The sequence below is a fragment of the Engraulis encrasicolus genome, chromosome 7 (genome assembly GCF_034702125.1).
Source record: "Engraulis encrasicolus isolate BLACKSEA-1 chromosome 7, IST_EnEncr_1.0, whole genome shotgun sequence".
Taxonomy (NCBI): Eukaryota; Metazoa; Chordata; class Actinopteri; order Clupeiformes; family Engraulidae; genus Engraulis; species Engraulis encrasicolus.
Window position 1 is genome coordinate 2749045 of NC_085863.1, and position 12500 is coordinate 2761544.

General features: G+C 45.2%; 2 protein-coding genes across 2 annotated transcripts in view; both read left to right on the plus strand.

Moving 5' to 3' along the window:
• The first annotated feature begins 6265 nt into the window (after positions 1–6265).
• On the plus strand, positions 6266–8253 carry LOC134451898 (transcription factor HES-5-like). The gene is made up of 3 exons (XM_063202294.1): positions 6266–6440; positions 6841–6939; positions 7095–8253. Exons 1-3 carry the CDS (start codon positions 6384–6386, stop codon positions 7695–7697), a joined length of 759 nt encoding a protein of 252 aa, XP_063058364.1. The 5' UTR covers positions 6266–6383; the 3' UTR covers positions 7698–8253.
• A 3243-nt stretch (positions 8254–11496) lies between these two features.
• The window catches only part of LOC134453298 (transcription factor HES-7-like), a 1474-nt gene continuing 470 nt past the window's right edge, over positions 11497–12500 (plus strand). Inside the window, exons 1-3 of the mRNA XM_063204173.1 lie at positions 11497–11541; positions 12011–12109; positions 12283–12500. The exon at positions 12283–12500 is cut by the window's right edge and continues 470 nt beyond it. Of these exons, the coding sequence (XP_063060243.1) occupies positions 11497–11541; positions 12011–12109; positions 12283–12500 (362 nt within the window). The remainder of the gene's footprint in view (positions 11542–12010; positions 12110–12282) is intronic.

The window sequence follows — 12500 nt, forward strand, 5'->3', positions numbered from 1 at the left end:
CACACATGCTTGCATACAGACACACATGCTTGCATACAGACACACATGCACGCATACAGACACACATGCTGGCATACAGACACACATGCTGGCATACAGACACACATGCTGGCATACAGACACACATGCATACACACATGCTGGCATACAGACACACATGCTCGCATACAGACACACATGCATACAGACACACATGCTCGCATACAGACACACATGCTGGCATACAGACACACATGCTGGCATACAGACACACATGCATACAGACACACATGCATACAGACACACATGCATACAGACACACATGCATACAGACACACATGCATACAGACACACATGCACGCATACAGACACACATGCTTGCATACAGACACACATGCACGCATACAGACACACATGCACGCATACAGACACACATGCATACAGACACACATGCACGCATACAGACACACATGCATACAGACACACATGCTCGCATACAGACACACATGCACGCATACAGACACACATGTTCGCATACAGACACACATGCTGGCATACAGACACACATGCTGGCATACAGACACACATGCTGGCATACAGACACACATGCATACAGACACACATGCACGCATACAGACACACATGCTTGCATACAGACACACATGCTTGCATACAGACACACATGCATAAACACATTATGAAATACTGAGTGACCCGCTGTAGTTTACACTGTCCTCTCTCATAGCCTGTGCACCTCGTCTCCAGGGTGAAACTGTGTAACAATGGACAGGTGTAGGCTACTTTTGGTTACTTCAAATATAGATTCAAGATTCAAGACTCTTTTTACAGGGACACTGTGCAGGAAATGGTCAAAAAAGGTACTGCAACTATGCTGCTTATTGCCAAATTTGATCTTTACATGAAAGGCTACTAAGTATTAAACACATATTTTCTAGTATGGTCCAAGTAGAGTCATTTTTGCTGCTAAAAATGGCTATTTTTGGAAATTCAAAATGGCGGACCATGGAGAAGATCTCCCTTTTCATATATGAAAAGTGCAATTTTCCCAGTCATAATGAATACTTAGAATTTGATGCTGGTGGTCAGTATTCATGAAAAAAGCAACATTAGTGAATGGGCAGCATGAATTCTGGAAATAAACAACTAAAAATCTCACACAATGTCCCTTTAATGGTCCCGAAGGAAATTTGACTTGGACATACATAGCTGCCACATACACACAACACTGATACAGATGACGCCAAAAAAAAAAACACTCACACGCACACACACACACACACACACACACACTAAACCATTCCTCTGAAACAGTCTGTCTCCTCCCTCTGCTGGCTGTAAAGGAAATGACATCTGTGTGTGTGTGTGTGTGTGTGTGTGTGTGTGTGTGTGTGTGTGTGTGTGTGTGTGTGTGTGTGTGTGTGTGTGTGTGTGTGTGTGTGTGTGTAAGTGTGTGTTACATAGCCTTTCTATGGAAGGCATAGGGTGAACATTGGTAAAGTGGGACAACTGGTAAAGTGGGACAGTTAACATTTATCATCAATATCTTCATATTGCTTTACTGTAGCCAATTAAATCTTTTGGATATATTTTCTCTAGCATGTAATGTTTAAAATATAATATTAAGTGTGGTTGTGATGTCTTTCTGGGGGGGCGTGATAACATGTCATTCAAAGGCTGAGCCAAAAAAACAACGATTTTGAAAATGACATAGCAATCTGAGGTAAATAATGTTAAGGGCCTAGCACTTTCAAAATAGATGTTAGGCCTCAACAACTGTTTTCATATGAAAGGTGACTTCATTAAGTATCATCTAGTTAAAAATGCATTATTTTTTTTATTAAAATATTTTAATTAGGGGCACATTTTCCACTGTCCCACTTTACCAATAGCNATTGGTAAAGTGGGACAGGGCACATTTTTTATGGTGAAACAGCAAATAGTGTATTATATTTCAATAAAATGTTGCTTATAATTGCTTATTATAAGAAAATTACCAATAAAATCTTGTATTAGTCTCTTTTTCAGTAGTAATATGCATGCTGTATCAGGTTTATGGGTGTGTTGCATGTAAACAGGTTTATGCAACAAATTCTTCATATAAAGGTAGCAAAATGCATGTAAACAAACAGTTATTACATAAATGCACATATAACAAACTTAAATATCCATGTCAATTGTGTAATAAGTAAAATAAAATGTAAAAAGCAGCGATGTCCCACTCTACCAGTGGTCAGAAAGTTCATTCTGAACTTGGCAAGAACTGTTTAAAGCAAACATTCTATTGCTGATTCCAGTCCAGCATTCCACCTCATGAAGGAGAGACAGGAGATGGATTCACATTACATTACATTACATTACATTACACTTAACTGATACTTTTATCCCAAGTGACTTATTACATGTATTATATTGGTTACAGTCCCTAAAGCAGTGTGGGGTTAGGCTAGCCTGGGCGAAAAGCCGACTGTTGACTCCGTCAATCAGTCTGGCAAAAGCCATGAGGAATTTGTCTCCGTGGAGGGTGGGAGATGGTCTGATCTTACTCTACCATTAAAATTAAAACTCAAATTAAAACCTGTATTGTGCTTTATCAGCATGCCTGTTACGATATAGCATCGCAAAAGCATACAAATAACAAAACTAAAGTGTGAATACAGTTACCTTAACCAGTCAGTAACGGACATTGCGGGTGAGTCTGAACTGTTTGCTCATTGGCTAAACACTGAGAGAACCGAGCTCGAGGCTTTTGCCAGATGATGTGCGGAGCCAAAATCTTTGGGTGGAGTACAGAGGATGGCGTCGCGAGGCTAGGGTTAGGCGCCTTGGTCAAGGGCACTTGAGCCATGGATGGGGGTGTCAGGAAGGAGAGGTAGGGGTAGGGGTAGGGGTATAGCCTCGCGAGCCATCCTACGTACTTCCGCCAAAGGATTGGCTCCACTACTGTAGTCTGGCCGTGCTTCTCTGTGGAGTGCCTGGAGCAGTAGAATTTTGATCGCAACGCCCCCCCCCAGAAAACAGCCAATAATCGAATACGCCCCCCACGTGGGGGCGAAAGGGGGAGGATGCTCGTGACAATGACGTACACATCTGCGCCAGAGCCATTGGTCTGCGCTATGTTGTTGTTGAGTAACTGCCAGCGATTGGGTGAGAGGTGTCCAATAATTTCAAACCATAACTGAATGCAAGCTTCCTGCTTCCTACAATTGCTTCAGAGCAAAGAAATGCCAGACCATAAATACGAAATGAAATGGTAGGTCAGGACCAGGCTAGTAGAGGTAGGGGTAGGATTCAACCCTGTATTCCTCAGAGATGAACTCAGATGTCATTATTTTATGTATAATGAATATAATGTAATATGTGTACTGTAATATAATGTATTTAAGTTATAGGTCAGGGTCTGCCAACATTTTACATGGACACATAACACCCCCCAAGACACACACACACACACACACACAGACACAGACACAGACACACACACACACACACACACACACACACACACACACACACACACACACACACACACACACACACACACACACACACACACAAACACACACACTTCCAGGTCTGAATCTGTGGGAACCAGTTCCTCACACTTCAACTATAGCAATGCCATTACCATTTATGACCCTGCTCTCTCACACACACACACACACACACACACACACACACACACACACACACACACACACACACACACACACACACACACACACACACACACACACCTAAATGTGTCCCTGTGGGAACCAGATTCAGAGGGTGTGTGTGTGAGAAAGGAGAGAGAGAGGGTGTGTAGTTATCACCAACATGTCAAGTGTGCTGCTTACTCACACCAAACCTACACACACATTTGCACACGCACAGCGAGAGAGAGAGAGAGAGAGAGAGAGAGAGAGAGAGAGAGAGAGAGAGAGTTTTATAAGTGAGTAAACTCCATTAAACACTGATGATTTTATTGAGCCAAGTGTCCACTAGGCCAGCCTGGTCCTCTAGGCCAGCTCGGGGAGAGAGAGAGAGAGAGAGAGAGAGAGAGAGAGAGGGAGAGAGACAGAGAGAGAGAGAGAGAGAGAGAGAGAGAGAGAGAGAGAGAGAGAGAGAGGTTACCAGTCAAAAAATGGATTCACTATCAATAAGGTTGTTCATGATGGCGTTTTTTCAGCCAGGCAGCAAATTTGCTAGGCAGCGAGCATGCTCCGCGTGAAGCATCCTGGTTAGAATTTCCGTTCACGACGCAGCATAAGGGAGTGACCTCTGCGCCGCAGTCGTGTCACATGGCGTTAAACCATCGCTGGAACAAAAGTTTTGTCAAGGAGCCACGTAGTACCACAAGAGCAAGTGCTGGGCAGAAGACCTCCTCCATGCCGTCGGTAATCGGCTGTGATTGCAGGTGTAGCCCACATGCTTGTGAGGCAGTTCACTCACTGCTCCAAGTAGGAAGCAACGTTTTTTATGTCTCAACATTTTCATGCTTGATTGCGACCGTGCCTATTGACAGTGCCTAAGTCAACTTGAAGAATTGCTTCCTTTTCTGCAGTACCGTTGTTCACCATCGCTACTGGTGTCGCTGTTTTATCAGTTCTATCAGCTCAGCGCAGAAAAGGCATAACAGTAAACTCACTTTCATATTTGGTAAGCCCTGCTTCAAATACGCATCATACATTACAGGCCACTTCTGACACACGCACGCACACAAACACACACGCACACACACACACGCACACACACACGCACACACAAACACACCTAAATGTGTCCCTGTGGGAACCAGATTCAGAGGGTGTGTGTGTGTGTGTGTGTGTGAAAGGAGAGAGAGAGGGTGTGTAGTTATCACCAACATGTCAAGTGTGCTGCTTACTCACCAAATCTACACACACATTTGCACATGCACAGCGAGAGACACAGAGAGAGAGAGAGAGAGAAAGTCAGAGAGAGAGAGAGAGAGAGAGAGAGAGAGAGAGAGAGAGAGAGACTTTTAAAAACAAAAGTAGCCTGTGATTTTACAAAGAATTGCGTAGTCAGTTGTAGGCTCTATACCCCGATGGCATTAGATAGTTTGTTATTGCCCCCACAAAGTAATCATTCTAAGTCTGGCTAATAGAAAACATGAATAGACTGCAATGGCATTTATTGTATGGAATAAAATGCAATGCTCTCTTGTTGTCCCCTGGACCTCATCAATAATAATGAAGCAGGATATTTGAGCAGTGGGAAATGCAACCTGAATGGATGTAGTTCATTAGTGTCACCAGCGGATGGCGCATACACCTTCCACGGTTGAGGGTTGATGCACATAGGCTAATAATATATAATATATATATAATATATGTATAATATAAGTAGCCTATATGCCCTGCGCAAAAGTAGATCCATTGAAGCGTAATGTACACTCTGGCATTTTGTTCTTCATAGGCTACATTGCCAGCAATAAATAGATAGCCTACTAGGGTGGGAGTATAAGCTGTCTTCAATGCGAGAGAGAGAGAGAGAGAGAGAGAGAGAGAGAGAGAGAGAGAGAGAGAGAGAGAGAGAGAGAGAGCCGCGGCATTGTTTGTGGCGCTGCAGGGGACCCACTTTGAAAGCGCATGCGGATGTTTATTTGTTAGAATTCGGCACTTCAAAGGCGTCTCGTGGCCACACGTTCACACCTTTAACTTCCGCGGAGAAAGACAGCTGCAATCCCGTGGAGGCGCGTGGGCACGTTCCCACAGTCGTGCTGGCACGAGAGGGCAGCCGCGAAGTCCAACACCTACCGACTGGCGCACGTGCCCCATAGGTGCGAGAGGTGTGAACGTGTGCCGTTTCTAGAAGAAGTCTCGTGCCAGAGAGTGCCAGAGAGTCGTTCACAAATTAGATGTTTCTGCAGTTGAGTTAAGTAGTAGTCTATGTTTGGTTTAAGTGATAGCCTATATTAAGTCTAATTGAATAGATTTCCCTCTTATCATTACACGGTACCTGACTGCGTTAACTCGTAATATATACTGTAGCGCCTTCCGCAGAAGTACTTAATAATTGTCAAAATGCACATGGCGTGGGTTTAAACTGGATATTGCGCAATTAAGCTGTCCGATTTCAGATTGCGGTTGGAAATGAATGAATCCGAAGAAAGCAGCGGATGTCATCAATAAATAAAAGCAATAAAAGTTGTTCCGCGTGAAAAGAGGACAGTTTCCCATTGGTGACTCCGACTCATGGGCGTGTCCACGGAGCCCTACATGCTTATATAGCCTAGCGGTCTTCGCACATGCAGGCTAAACCTCACCGGTTACTACTTTAGTCTACGGAACGAGACTCCTCAACGTACCAGAGACACTGCAGGCATTCTGCTGTTTGGATTTTTATTCTCCTTCTTGTAGCCGCGGAAGCAAGAAGACAGTATGCATACCCCTCTGCAGCTGGCACCCAGCTACCATCAAATCAAACTAGAGCGCAAGGTAAGACGCGATTTAACTCTCATCTTCTGTTCTGATAACATCAAATCAAGTGTACTTTACTGTCAAAAATCTATGTAATTTATGTAACTGGATCAGCATAGAAGTTTGAAATTGAGGTCCACTGTTCATATTATTAAATCAGCTCTGTTGCTTTCATTTAGAGCTTCTTCGAACTGAATCTACTGTCTGAAATACTGTTATGACTTGAGGCGCATTGCAAATGTCTAATGCTTGGAAAAGGCCTATGAGCCTCAATTGAATTGAGCAGTTTGTTCACATAAACATTGTCAACAGAAACATCTCAAGTTAAAACTTGGACAGCATGTGTAAACTGAATAAAAGTGTGTATTGGCGTATTCTGCAGCCTCAGTATCCTAAAGTCTTGCTTGTGTTCTGGCAGCTCCTGAAGCCTCAGGTGGAGAGAAAGAGGCGGGAAAGGATCAACCGCAGCCTGGAGACACTTTGTAAGATGCTGATGCAAGACAAAGACAACAACCAGGTATGTAAACAGGACACTCAGCTTACCTGTCTGGCAAACTCTCTCTCTCTCTCTCTCTCTCTCTCTCTCTCTCTGATATTTACACTAAAAGTACCAACCACAAATGTACCAAACGCTCATATTAACGTCTCTCTCTCTCTCGTGCTTCGTTCCAGAAAAGAGCAGAGAAAGCCGAGATTCTGGAGCACACGGTTGCCTTCCTGAAGACCAGTGGTGTCCATGATATCCAGAGCAGCGATGTCTCCAACTTCCAGAGCGGTTTCTCCTCGTGTCTTCAGAGGGCGTCCGAGTTCCTCCACACGGCCGGTCTGACCAGAGAGCAGCAGGAGAGTCTCTCGTCTCGTCTAGACATGGTGGCGTCTCGCCTGGACATGGTGGCGTCTCGCCTGCATTCTCCTCCTCTTCCTCCTCCTCATCCTCATCATCTTCACCACCAGAAGCCTGGCGCCCCCGTGCCCCTCTCACCCCCTGCGGTCTCTAGGCAACCGAGCCCCCGGGCGTCAGCGCTGAAGGCCCTGCTAAGCCACAGGTGGGCAGGTGACCTCACTTCCTGCCACGTGACGTCACCAAGAGGTGAGAGGACGGGGATGGCGGCCAGTAACCATGGCGACAGGAAGACTCCCTGCACCTCGCCCTCCGCAGCTCGCCCCTCCCCCTCTGCCCCCCTCACCACGGCAACTACACCCGTCTCCAAGACAACCTGTCACCCACGGCGACTCCTGGCCCCCGCCCAGCCCATGTGGAGGCCCTGGCCCTGAAGGACAGCTGTCAATCAGGACTGTTGCATAGCAACCAATCAAAATACCATTCAGGACTGTGGCTTGGCAACCACTCAAACTGCTGAGCAGATATAAAGACTTTGAGAAGGGAAAGGTGCAATGGACCAAAGCCAGTGTGTGTGACTGTACAGCTAGCTAATACGATAGTGACACAGCAGTCAATATGTTCTTAGAATGCAGGCAGTTCTGTAGAACCTCAGCAGAGCTGGACCTGCTGTAAAACTAAACCAAAAGAGAGCGTTGGATGATTCCAGAATAGAACTCTGAGATTGACAGACTGTGGATGCATGTCAGGAAGCAAGTGAGTTCAGACTAGACTGACGTTCTCAGTTCTTCACATTTTTTTATTTTATTTAAACGCACACGTTACTTTGTTCTGTACATTTGTTTATTTATTCCAGTGCTGATACTCTGAGAGTCATTTGTCATGGGAGATTTGTCTATATTTTGTACTATGAAGGAAATAAATGTTTTCCAAAAATGTAAATGGATGCTTTGCGGTGTCTTTTTTAAGAAGTTACATCCATCCACCTTACCATAGCCTTCACCTCCACAGTTTCTCATCTAAGAAAAACCGCAAACACAAAAGAAAAACATTTTGCTTCTCATCCACGCATCAAATTTCATCTCTCTCTCACTCACACACGCACACACACACACTCTCTCTCTCACACACACACACACACACACACACACACACACACACACACACACACACACACACACACACACACACACGAAAAAAAAGGGGGGGGTGCAGCCACGCGTTGTTTCTATGTTAATTTTTCTGGCGCGTGTAGCCATTTACTGCTGGGTTTCTTGGTGACAGCGCGCAGACAGGAGGTGGCACGCGCCTGCCGGTCACTTCAAAGGAGAATCTCCTGAGGTGCAGACGGAGCAAAAGGTGAGAATCTCAACAACTACAGTCTTAATAAACCTTCAGAGGGAAAATTCAAATGCACCCTAAAGACGCCAGAGAACGCGACAGCTGGCCTAGACGTTGCCATGCTAGCCTACGGTTTTTTTTTTTTTTACCTTTCATTCAAACTGACTTGGGTGGATTTATTTTCCCTTTTTATAAACACTTATATGTATGGCATAACTTAATATGCATTAATATGTGAAGGGCGGCCCTCTGGTCCACAAAGACACATTAGGCTACTACACTAAACTTCAGGGCGGTTTCCTCAGTGCGGCTGGACAATCGTTACATGCTCGTACTATTTGGATACATTGTTAATTGAGCTAGCTAAGCACATTTTAAACTCATGTCAACAGTGTGCGGTGGCGGTCATGGCACCCTCTTGGAGCCTAATACAAACCAGGGAACTTGCTCCAATCCTCTTTCCCACGCTAGTTGTATTGGGTACATTTGGTTCGTTGGGCATTTCCCGAACCAAGACTGTTCTCTCTATCTCTCTCTCTCACACACACACACACACACACACACACACACACACACACACACACACACACACACACATTGGAATTGTAATGGCTCTTGCCTCACCTCCAGCTTCCGACTTGGCTGGTTATATTGCTGCTGTTGGCGGCCAGTTGTCGGGCTTTACCGGAGCAGCACACTTCTGTTCTGTCACGTCACGGCAAAGCGGATGCGGATTCTAGTGGCATGCCACACCTCGTGCCTTCTCTGCCCTGTTCCCACGGGGCGCGTGCAAGTTAACGGATCATTGTGAGCTCGCTTTTGGCGTTTGTCTGTGAAACGTGTGCTTGTTCTCACATCTACCGTAGATGTTCCAGACTGTTCCCACGGGAATCTTCTCACAAGAATATATTTCAAAACCCACAAGTTATCGTGAATGCTAAGGTGACTGTCACAACATTTGTCAGCACACTACTAAACATTGCCACATGTAACAACATGTGTTCCCAAATTCTGGGTATCATGAACTGATGAGTCTCTTGATCGTCTCCATATCCCTCCTCAACTGCAACTGGGTTTACATTTCCCTGGCACGTGCTTCTGCTTCTCAAACACAAGGGGTATTGTCTCCAATTGAGCTAATGTCAGGAGACAACACGAAAGATGGCTTTGAAAGCCATGACAGCTCTTTGAAACATCGTTAGAGGTCTGTGCGTAATACTGTCGCTGATCTATCAATCCTTGTTGCGAAAGCTCAATTTCGGAATGAGGAAGGAACAGGCATATCTAAAGAATAGAAGGGATTGAGTTGGAAGCCACGAAAGCCATTTAAAGCCGTCTTGTCTAGTGGTCTGTGCGTAAAGCCGTGCGTAATTGCGTCTCCTGGATCAACCCAACTTGTTGCGCACAGCCATATTTGGCCAACCACTTGTTGAAAACTTGTTGCCAACAGCAACCTCGGGTGGTCGCCTATAAATGTGTTAGTAGTTGTGCTGGAATCCGGGTGTCGGTTGCACCAAATGGCGCACCGCGCTTAAAATATTATAGAAATCATCAACTCTTGCGCGTGGCTGGATGAAAGGTGTGACGTCGTCAGAGGGGCAGAGGTGACAAATGCGCGCGAGGGGGGTAGGGCCTACTGCCCTTTGTAGTTCATAGCCTGAAGTTGCACGTGCCTACGGAAGTGTAAAGGTGTGATCGCGTGGCATATGCCCCTTTGATATGCGTCGGTGCGGCGCGTGCCCAATTGTCATATCCAGAATGTTTACAGAGATTGTCGGCTGGTTTTTAATCAGCGAAGAATAACACATTTGGACTAATATAGAATCGCCTATACCATTTGGACTAATATAGAATTGCCTAAACCATTTGGGCCATGGCCCATAGCCTGGAGATAGCTCAGTCTGACACTATGGATGTCGGAAGTACTCTAGATAGGCTAACGGCGTAGTAAATCACTATCATACGGTGAATTTTCATTTTCACTAAGCTAGAGAAAATACAGCTGCGCAGGGGGGATTCTAAGTTGTAGTAAAAGATGTAGTATACTGTATGTCGTTTACATGTCACCTGCAGGGGTAGCTCTACTGTGCCATTATGTGTTAGATTAGATTAGATTAGATTATATTATATAAAACGTTATTGTCGGTTACACATGAAACAGAAATTTGTCCTGGGCGTGGCTTCAGTGATTCTCACAGACATTAGACAAGACTGGACAAAACAGGACAAAAACAAAACAAGACAAGACAACGCATGCATGCTGAAACTGGACAGCTGATCCCTTGTTCGGTTTGGCCACAGCTGAGGGGACGAAGGATTTGAATGAATGAAACTTTATTGTCATTGTACAGGTAGGCCTACAACGAAATTGGTAAAGTGCAGATGTGATTTCTTGTATCTTCTGTTCTTGTGTGTATCCTTCAGTTGTTTATTCCAAGTCCTATAATCTCTATTTGCATTGCATAGCCATTTTATTACACAAGAAACCGTTGACAGGGTCTGACCATGTATACAATTAAAAAAAAAAAGATACACAACTCTCCGTCCTGTTTCACGCCTACATAGGACACGCTTCAAAAGTTTTTCACACCGAGGTTCCAAACGCGCGCTCACTTTTGGCAACGCCAGTCGCGAGGGTTCCATGACTTGTGATTGGCTGAAATGAGAGAAGGCGTGGTTTGCCACGGGACTGACAGGAGGGGTAACGTCGGCATATAAACTGTTGACAAGACGTTTGGACATTCACTGCCTGCCAGAGCATAGACCCAGCAAAGAGCCAAGACTTCTATACGGCGAAGATCCCAGATTTCTCTACGGCGAAGGTCCCAGACTTCTTCTCCACACTATTCTGGACTTTTATCAACCTGACGGATTACTACTCACACCACCGCCATGAAGCTACAGATAATTGTTCAACATGTGAAATTAGATCGCAAGGTAAGCCTTTCCTCTACCTTAATTAAAAGAAAATACACAAATAGCTGGACACATCTCTTAAGTTTAACATATAATTCCTAGTCCACCAATTTCAATTCATTACTATATTTGTTATCATGGCAAAGATGGTCCTGCTCTTCTTTCCTTCTCTTCTCTTTTTTTGGAGGCCCTAAGCACAACTAGTCAGCAGCCCCCCCTCGTAATTACACAACAATAATCTACTAACTAATACATATAGGTTGTGAAATGTAATTCATTTTTCTTTCATGACGTTTCTTAGTAAATCTCAATTTAAGAGGCCCCAATTTTGGGGGCAGAAGTGGCTGGTGCCCCCTGCATACTCTGCTTATGTCGAGCAGCAACCCTGTTTACGTTCATAGTTGGTAGGGATAGTTTGTAGTCTGGAGTCTCTGATGACTGGTTTGGTTTGTGATGTTCTCCTAAAGTCTTGCTTGTGTTCCCCTGGCAGCTCCTGAAGCCTCAGGTGGAGAGAAAGAGGCGGGAAAGGATCAACCGCAGCCTGGAGACACTTTGTAAGATGCTGATGCAAGACAAAGACAACAACCAGGTATGTAAACAGGGCGCTCAGCTCACCTGTCTGGCAAACTCTCTCTCTCTCTCTCTCTCTCTCTCTCTCTCTGATATTTACACTAAACGTATTGTAGCAAACTCTCAAATTCACTTGTGTTCCTCTCTATCTTTCTCTCTCTCTGTCTTCCTCTCTCTCGTGCTTCGTTCCAGAAAAGAGCAGAGAAAGCCGAGATTCTGGAGCACACGGTTGCCTTCCTGAAGACCAGTGATGTCCAGAGTGGTTTCCAGAGCGGTTTCTCCTCGTGTCTTCAGAGGGCGTCCGAGTTCCTCCACACGGCCGGTCTGACCAGAGAGCAGCAGGAGAGTCTCTCGTCTCGTCTAGACATGGTGGCGTCTCGCCTGGACATGGTGGCGTCTCGCCTGCATTC